Raw genomic sequence first — 9,716 nt, 5'->3', positions numbered from 1 at the left:
GCTGCAAGAAGGTCTCCCTGAAGCCTTCTCTTCTCTAGGCTGAACAACCCCAGCTCTCAGCCTTTCTTCATAGGAGAGGTGTTCCACCCCCCTGATGATTTTCAGGGCCCTCCTCTGGACCCGCTCCAGCAGGTCCGTGTCTTTCTTATGCTGAGGGTTCCAGAGCTGGACACAGTACTCCAGGTGGGGTCTCACCAGAGCAGAGTAGAGGGGCAGAACCACCTCCCTCGACCTGCTGGCCACGCTTCTTTTGATGCAGCCCAGGATATGGTTGGCCTTCTGGGCTGCAAGCGCACATTGTTGGCTCCTGTCCAGCTTTTCATCCACCAGTACCCCCAAGCCCTTCTCAGCAGGGCTGCTCTCAATCCCTTCATACTGTCTTGATACCGGGGGTTGCCCCAACCCAGGTTGGGGCAATCTTGATAAGGAAGTATGAATGGGCAGGATCAGCACTTGCATGGCAGATAATGTTGATGCAACATAAAATTATACTGGTGACAAAACTGAAGACAGTCTTTGAAGAAAGGTCACTGCTAAACCTTTGCATAGCCAATGCATCAGTGCTGTTAGAGGGGTTCTGAAACAGAGATATGCATTTGTTGGGTAGAAAATATCCCCATGTAATCAAATAATTACATTATGCAAATGGTAATTAAATACACCTCAGCCCAGGTGTACAGCCAGCTGACATCTGTGTGATTTGTCTCTGGTACCAATTGATTTAATGGCAAAGTGTCAGTCTGCCAAGAGTTAATACCAGCCTCATGTCTGTGTACAGTGCTGCTCTTCGCATGGTGTGAAAAGTTTATGTAGAGAAGACCCCATGTTAACATTTGCAGCAATGTGCTGCGGGTGGTAAGCTCTCTTCCCACAGGAAAAATGGAACTGATCTTTCCCTTTTAGTAATAACTGAGTAGATAAATGTGCCTACCTTGGCATTGCTTCAGGCAGTACTACTTACTGGCTCACCTTTGAGCCTTAGCTTCCGATGATCATTCTGCAATTGTAGAAGCAAGTGGTAAGAAGAACTGGCTGTGAGACTTCAGGCCAAGATCTGTTTTCAGAGACTAAGGCGTCAAATATTTGTTGACTAGTCGAAAGCCAACTGATGGTCTTATAATGATTGTTTTTATTTCTTCTGAGAGACTGCCTGAATAAAGTTGCTTCCCCCAAGGGTTTTCAGCCAAATAAAGGGAAGAAAGACTTTGTCATCAGAGATGTGTGCTTAATTCTATTGATTGGAATTGTAATTGAAAGTTCTTGCTAATGCTTTTTTCCTGTAGAACAATGTATTGAAATAACATGTTTCCTAGTATACAAAAAGTGGCTGCGTTTGGCAAGTGGTTTATTAGAGCTTGTAAACTAATTTCACAGATATCCATTGCTGGAAAATCTTAGTCTTGCAGATACAACCTGGATTACTGAGTGCTTTTTCAATGAGAAAAGAGCAAGAGATTCATAGATCACTTTAGGAAATACTCTTGCCCACAAAATCATTAGAGAAAATTCAATAGATGCCTGTGTGAGTGTGATTCTGCGAAGGTGGTTGTTTCTGGGATGGCTCTTCATCCATGGAAAATTATCCTTGGAACTGCCCATAGTTACAAATGCATATGCATGCACTATTCTTGCTGTGAGTCTTATTTTTATTCAGATGTCTTCATGCATTGGTGGGCTGTTTGCATGTGGGTGGATCCTAAAGTCTTCTGCCATAAGTGTAATAATAAATATGAAAGTTAAAACCTTCAGGGAAAGTGTGCTTGATTTGGAGAAATTGAGATTAATGTAATGCACAACAGGTTGAACAAATATTTACATAGTGTTCTTGATTAGCATGAATGTACATGTTCTTGAAAAGTGCCAAGCAACATGAATTTCTACTGCCCAGGATCAGGAACGTGCCTGATCTAAATATCTCTTATGAGGTCAAGATAGTTTGTGAGATTCTTTGTGTAAATTCAGGTTGTTTTTGTGGAGATCATGTAGTTGTCAAAAAACAGATAGAGATACCTGTGACTTTCCTCATTGCTGTGATTTTTGGACTGGTATTTAAAAACTATTCTGCCTTTCTCAAGTTAGGACCTTCTAAAATGATCTGAATTTATCAAGCTTTCTTAATTTGCATTGCAGACTTGTATGCAAACTCACAAGCTCCACTATCACATTTGTTTGTGTGGTAGCAGGGCCTGCCAGAGTAGTTTCCTTGTTTGACTGAGGGTTTAGCATGTCTTTCATCTTTGAAGAACTGGAGCTGATTCCAGGATTCAGGTTGGGAGGCAGTACTTCGACAAGTAAAGAAACATTACATATTTACAGAGGTTGGAATGTAATTCAGGGAAGCATGTGTCATTAGTTTCCTGTCAGTATTACCCCCTGTCAGGGGAAAAACGAAAACATCTTGAATGAATCAAAAAACTTTCTCAATTTATGTTTTTACATTTTGGGTTCTTTTTAGTAAGAGATCAAAGAATGTCCTTCCTGGCATTCTTTGGGAGTCACAGTTCTGGTGGTATATACTACTAGTACATAAACTGTTCTCTTTAGGTGTTTCCATGCAGCTAGCTGAAGCCAGCTGTCAGGTCTGTAGGTGACTGTGTGGGTGCCGAGGAGGACTTTGGACACAGTTGAAGTTTCTGCCTATTGGACACATTTGAAGACTTTCCAAAGACTCGCTTTTATTTTCATAAGTCTCTGTGTGACCAAACAGTTACGGTTTGTGAGTACAGCTCTTCAGAAATGAGAGTTTTTATTTAGTTGGTTAGCTGTTAATGGCTATGGAGACCGTTCGTAAATAATTAGGACTTCCAGAAAATGAAGACTCTTTTTCTTTGTGAGTCACTAGTTTATGATGACAAATTGGGGTCAAGTAAGGCATTTGATCATTCTTTTAGTGCACTGTATATCATAAAGCGTTTACAGAGCAAGGGGTTTCTCTGGGTTAGATTGTGTGGTCACCTGAGTAAAGGCTGAAGGGCTTGTTGGAGGGGTGAGAGTGCTGTTACAGAGAGCCTTACAAGTCACCTTGAACAGACTTCTTGAGCAACTAGATATTGAGAACAAATGCTGTGATTTTATTGTACTGGAACTCTTCTTAAATTAAGTTCTAGTTATATCATTTCCCATCTTCTCTATTTGTTATAGATGTGGCCTTGTGGAACAAAAGCATTTTATAATGACACAAATATTACAAAGTGACAATCCCAGTAGCATCATTGCACACACCTAAATATGGACTACAAATTCAGATAGGCTGGATTGGTAAACTGGACCATAAAATTATTGTGTGACTGAAACTGGTTTGCTATTTAAACATGGATGTCAAGTGCAGTCAATTTTTTTTCTCTGTTGAATCTGTAGTTTCAAAGAAGTTATTTTACATGCAGACTTCAGAAGCCATTTTGTGTGTTCTGTACAGGCTCTCTCTTCTCTTCCTTCGTCTTTGTTTTTCCCCTTAAAAACTTTAATCTTTTTCTAGCAAGATAATTCAGGCTGACATTAAATAGTTCATCTTTGTATATTAAAAAAAAAAAAAAAAAAAGAATCCTTTTGAAATTTAATTCATTTAGATTTATCAGTCCCAGCCTTTAGTCTGATTGTGATAAAAAAGAATTGTTTTTAACTAACTGTATTTTGAATGTTAAATTTTGAGCCTTAGGTGCTAATAGTTACACTGCTACAAGAGGTATGTGAGGGCATGTTACATGAAGGCTTACAGGCTGCTGTAAGCCGGCAGCATGTGCTGTTCTGTGTGGTGTTTTCCCTAAAGTTATGCTTTTTAAAGTAACATACCCTAGAGCCTGTTGGAATGAAAGCCTAAAATTGTTTCTTTTTGTCTTTGTCTTTTGTAGAAGCTCCACCAAAACTGGAAGAAAATCCTGCTGAAGCGTTCACTGACTCATCTCTCTTTGCTCACTGGGGCCAGGATCTCAGTCCTGAAAACAGACGTATCGCACTTAAACAATTCCAGTATTATGGCTACAATGCTTACCTGAGCGATCGCTTGCCGCTGGACAGGCCCCTGCCTGACCTTAGGCCTAATGGGTAAGTGCTGTAGTTCAACCTAGCATTGTAGGTCCAGAGTTTTAGAATCCGTTAGCTCTTTTTCACCTGCAAGTCTTGTGTTGTGTGATCACATAGAAGGTAGGTTACATACGGCGGCCAGAATGACTAATTTCTATCAAATATATGAAGGTTGGAAGTTTCAAATGTCTCCTGAAACACCGGCGTGCCCAAATTAAGTCCTATTAAAATCCCACTAAGTATCTATTAAAAGTTCCCCGAGATCCTTTGGAACCTTAATCTCACCTACAATTTATGTTAGATAGCAAGTGTTTTACTGCTAAAAGAATAACCGTTTTATGTTAAATTCCAGTTTTATCACAAGATCTAACTACGGTAGGAAGAAAATAACAACTGCCCTTTTTGAAAGCCCAGAACTGTCTGATAAAGATCAGTAAGCAAGTGAAACTGTTGAGCTCTAGTGGTGAAATATGCAATTTAGTCAAGCAATGTGTACCAGCTGAAAGCCCATGGAACCTCCTTTACTGGGCTATTCTCTGCTGGGAAGCATGCATGTCAGGCAGGGTAAATATGTCCAGTGTTATTCCACAATGGCTTGGTGAGATAGATGGGACCAAGGGAGTGAACAACCTTCCTTTTAGTGCATTTGAGGCCTGTTCTGGTAGGACCATTCACAGAGACAGTTAATGCTCAACTTTTTTTCAGCCTTGGTGATACATCTGATCCTTTGAACTAACAGCAGCTCTGGGGATGCGGAAATGGGTGGAGGGAAAACTGCTTTTTTGCAGCTCATTAAAAAAAATAAATCTTTAAAATAAACATAATGGGTACTTACTGAATTGAATCAGTAACCAAGATGTGAAAGGCTTCTTAGTTCCTTGCCAATTCCAAAAGTAATCCAGATGTGATCTTATTCACTTACTTTAACCAAATGTTTTAATAACTAAAGCAGTAAGCAGTACATTTTACACTGTATTAAATTGTCTGGTATTAATGAAATGGAGTGAACACCATTCCAGGCAACAGTTTAGCAGTTTTAAATATATTTATGCTGTATATTATTATATATCACATTTTAGAAATATTTATGTTGTGGATTTGCTGAAATAATGACTTCAAAGAAATCAAGGTCCATACAATTATATTTGTATTTTGGTTAAATCAGTTTAGCACTGTCTATAAGAACAATCTTTTCTTTTTAATTGTAAACTACATTAGAGGAAAAATAAATTTTCTGTAACTAATAAGACATCAATGACAGAAATGTGTCTGTTCTTATATCTCTTTTGAAATTACTCTCCTGAATGATTTCAATCTGAATTTTTTATAACTATGGGTTTTAAAAATTAAAAAGACAGAGAAAATGAATGTTACTGTAGCTGAAAGAAATAAATTAGGGTTGGGATTTTAAAAGAAACTCCAGTTAGACACAAATCATGGTCCTAATTTCTGTGAAATTTTTGATCCTTAGTTAATTGTCTGCCAGAAACATGTTAGACATTACAATATGTTTATGGATGCATGCATACAAAATAATGGCTTACTAATGGTAGCTCAGGAAGATTCCTCCCCCCATCATGGTTCAGGAGCAAGTAGGTAATCTGACACTGAAATGTAGTAAATTCTGATACTGAGGGAAATGAAGAGTATTGTCAGGTAGTATGTACACTGTTTGCTTGTATATACGGCACCCTGTGGAGTACAGAGCTACAGGGTCTTCTGAAAATCATTTTGCTGAAAAAAGAATTCCCACTCCTGATACACAAATTCTCATTTGCGTGAAAGCACATGCATGGCTACTGTGGGGAAAAAACCTACTCTGCAAGAGTATGTTTTCCACTGTAATAATCAATTTTCAGGATTTGTGTCACCTATTTTTAAAGCTAATTGCATTAGTCACTTCCAGAGTCTATGTAGATGTCTTTAAATTATCCAGGGGCAGATACTAGGCTCAAGCAGCATAGCATGAAAGCCAGGGATGGCTTGGTTTGAAGAGAGTACACAGCAAGTGGCATGGAGACCGAGTTAATCAACTTTGCTGGACCTTAGTCAGTTGTGGTATTCCTGTTCTGACTAGAAATGCATGAAAGCATAGATATGACAGAGGTACCACAACAGCTCTGGATGGACTTAGCCTAGGTCTAACCAAGCTCGTTAGCCTGGATTTAGCAGTGGTTCTGCAAGAGTCAGTGTGACGTTGGAATCCCGGCAAAGGCTTGTGGGCAAGTAGCTAAAGGAATGGAGTTCATACAGATATGTCTGGACTCAGTTGTGGCCTATCGTCTGTATTCATAACTGATCATATGAAGTATAGGAAAGACAACAGGAAGATACATATAACTGAAGTCTAACGTAATTCATATATGGTTGGCCCTGGTTGAGACTGGGAGAATTAAGTGATCTGCCAAGAGTGTGTAGTGTTAATAGCCCCTTCTATATCACACTGGTATGACTCAGCCTTGACCTTCTTTCTGCCTGCAGTGCTCTGAGAATTCACATCAAAATAACTTAACAGAGGAGCTCAGCATTTCTTTGCAAGGTTCTGCAGTGAGAAAGGCCACTCCACATGTGTAATAACCTCATATTATAGCACAGAGGATTTTCTAGGGTTGATATTGTCAACATTTAATGGCATGAGAAAACCAGAGGACAATTAGAGACTGCTGAGCCACAACACATGTGGAGGAGAGGGCAAATATTTGGCCTTGCCCAGTCCTCCAATGTGGGTGGCATACAGAGGTGGGAGACCACGTTTAGTAGTTAGGGCAGTGCACTCTGCCCAAGCCGCTGAACTCTGACTTCTCTGGAAGAAAGTGACCGTCAGTCAGATGGAAACATCCAGCAGATTGCAGCTGGGTCAGGCTGTGGCATTTGTCACACCTTGCAGTGGGACCTTCTCGTGTTTTAGGTACTGCAGAGTGGTTTCTAACCCTCTGAACAGCCATGAGCCTCATGTCCTGTGATAAAACGTTCAGAATTTGATTACTTTTTCACTGTGAATATTTGCGCTAGCACAGTGGAGTCCCCAGCACAGTCCAAAATAATCTGTTATAATATAGATTATAATAAATAACTCCCCTGGATATCCCAGCCTCCTGAAGTAATTGTCACATCCTGAAGTAGGCTCCGTTTTTGCAGTACTTAGTAGATCGTACAAGCATTATTGTGGAGTATTGCTTATACTGTCTCTCCCAAGGCCTTCATTTATTTTCTGCTGCTGAAATTGGGTGCTCTGCTGTTTACCACCCTTATGTGCAGCTGTTAGCCCATAACATACCTACATCACAGACTAACAAATAACTACTGGCTCTAATGAGCTTAGAAGCATTGAGGAAGGCAATGTTGCCCTTACTGAGTGCAGGAACAGGATAATACTTCTGTGTTAGTTATAATTCTGTTGTGCTCATTACTTTAAGTAGGGCAGGCAGTACCCACAAAGCTTGTCGTGAGTGAGATGTTGAACAAGCTCACACAGAAAGACATTTTTAAAACTTAGGTTGTTTAAGGATTCCAAAGCTGTGTACCAAATCTACTTTTGAGTTGGATGCACTTAGGATTCTACTTCGTTGACTTGTAAATTTTTTTTTGCCTGATCCAGTGTGCTGAAGCACATGTGGGAAAGAGACATAACATTCTTCTTTGCTTGTGTGATGAGAGAGTGAGGGGTAGTGGAAAAAGAGGTGTGCAGCAGGACCGCAGCAGAGAAACTATTCTGCAGAGATTTGCTCCTGCACAGCCCATACGATATGAAGGAGCTGGCCAGTAGGCATAAAGCAACTTTTTCAGTCACTGTAACTGCAGTCAGCCAAACTTCTTTTGCGTTGGTAAAAACAGTATTTGTATGAAGAAGCAAAGGCAGGAAGGGTGGAGGGAGAAAAGAAGCATTTAGAGCTCAGATGTTTTTTTCTTCTTTGGAGATTGCTAAATGGTATGGTATAGCATTTGGCTTGTAGCAGGTTTGCCCTTTTCCTAGCTGAGTCAGTGCTATTTGGCATTTGGCTAAGTGCGGAGGAGATGTCCTGTTTCCTGTGCAGAGAAAGGCTTTGGCCATTTTGTAAGTACTTCTTGTTTCAAATAGTTCACCAGTCCCAAACTGTATTACTTCGAGGCTCAATTTGGCAAGGAACAATGGGAGAAGCCTTGAAGAGCAGCAGAATTAGGTTTGTGATAAAGTGGGCACAAACAGAGCAGACGGGATATCCACTGAATGGAAGTATAACAACAAGGGAGAAAAATTAAGCATTGTCTGGTTGAGGAGAGTGATGCGTTTTAGAAGAAAAGCTGTTTATGTATGTACCTCTGTCCAAAATGTCCATCAGCGTTACGGTGGTATATGCAGTCCTGGATGTAGTGTGCAAGATGTCAGACTTCTAGAAACCTGTAGGTTTTCCTTTAGTAAAACTGATGTAAAAAAAACATGGGATCTCAAATTGTGAGGTTCAGGCTGGGCATTTGCATGGTAGCTCTGCTTCTCCCCAAAAGCCAGCTCTTACAGACTTGCATTCCATAAGCATTTGTTTCCACACGTCTCTGTGAAACAGTACTGTTTTGCTGGATTTATGTTAGTTACAGATATGGCTCTATGTTCATTTCTGACCGAGTTCTTTTATTTCTACTCATGAAAGATAGCATAAATATTGCTTGTTGTATATGATGTTTCAGAGGAATCCTTTAAAAAGAGCACAAAAGCCTGGTACTTTATCATGGCTTACATACCACTTACTTATGTTTTGGACATAAGTCCTAAAAGTACCAAATTATTCAGCATTCTTGTTAAATACCTAATGTTTAATTCTGTCATATTTCTCGCTCTCTTTTACTCATCTCTCTACCTTTGATTCTTCTTTTTCTTGTCTCACTTTTGCCTGTCTTCAAACTGACTCATAGCAGTGGTGTGTACTGCCTGAGTGGCCCCCCTCTGTGATTCTGATCTGTGCTTCGGTTTGTCCTGTCTGAATGTATCTCCTCAAATGGCTGCTCTAGAAGTATTTCATACCACTAGCGGTGATACCAAATCAGCTGCAGTCTCCAAGCTGCTGTAATAACCTAAGTTAATAATGATGTACGCATGTTGGTTTTGATCTTCCCCATTGTCTCCTTTAACTGAAAGAAGATGCGATGCGGTAATCTGCGTGCGCTCTTTCTCTCATTTTCTCTCTCTGTCTCTTATTACTGTGTCATAATGTGTGAATGTTCTTTCAATTGACATACATTTACACTAAAACATACTCAGAATAATCCATGGCATAATACTGTGAGAGGCTAACAATTTTTGGCCAAATAGCTATACAGAATTCTTCTCATGTTCATCCAAAAACGAGTTTTATTGAGATCAACTCCCAGCTTACTGTTCTTATTGCTTTATTCAGAGAAAGGTCTTGGTTTTAAGTACCAAGAAGAAAATGGACCTTTATTGTATAATTTTATCAACATGAATAGCTTTTATTAAAAGGAGTGGGGAATCAATCTGTTACAATTAAATCTATGCTGTAAGATGCTTGGGAGACCAAGAGCTAATCACTCTTGTGTTACAATCTTGGAACTTATCTGCATATTTATCAAGTTCCCTGCCTGTTATCTAATCTTTCCTTATTACAAATTTTTTGTGTGTTTTTAGGGATTGATGCCAGGAGAAAAAAAATATGTTAGCCATGTTTGCTTACAGTTATATGGTAACTCTATATTCAAATTCCTCA

The 9,716-nt window shown here is 39.6% G+C and overlaps 1 protein-coding gene across 2 annotated transcripts in view; it reads left to right on the top strand.

Moving 5' to 3' along the window:
- The window catches only part of GALNT18 (polypeptide N-acetylgalactosaminyltransferase 18), a 255,452-nt gene that overhangs the window by 114,549 nt on the left and 131,187 nt on the right, over positions 1-9,716 (top strand). For both annotated transcript variants that reach the window (XM_009288827.2, XM_019474543.1), the window contains exon 3: positions 3,849-4,041. In XM_009288827.2, the coding sequence (XP_009287102.1) occupies positions 3,849-4,041 (193 nt within the window). The remainder of the gene's footprint in view (positions 1-3,848; positions 4,042-9,716) is intronic.

The sequence above is a fragment of the Aptenodytes forsteri genome, unplaced genomic scaffold (genome assembly GCF_000699145.1).
Source record: "Aptenodytes forsteri isolate BGI_AS27 unplaced genomic scaffold, ASM69914v1 Scaffold8, whole genome shotgun sequence".
In the NCBI taxonomy this organism is placed as follows: domain Eukaryota; kingdom Metazoa; phylum Chordata; class Aves; order Sphenisciformes; family Spheniscidae; genus Aptenodytes; species Aptenodytes forsteri.
Note: the sequence above shows the minus strand (reverse complement) of the source record. Positions and strands in the feature narration are given on the sequence as shown.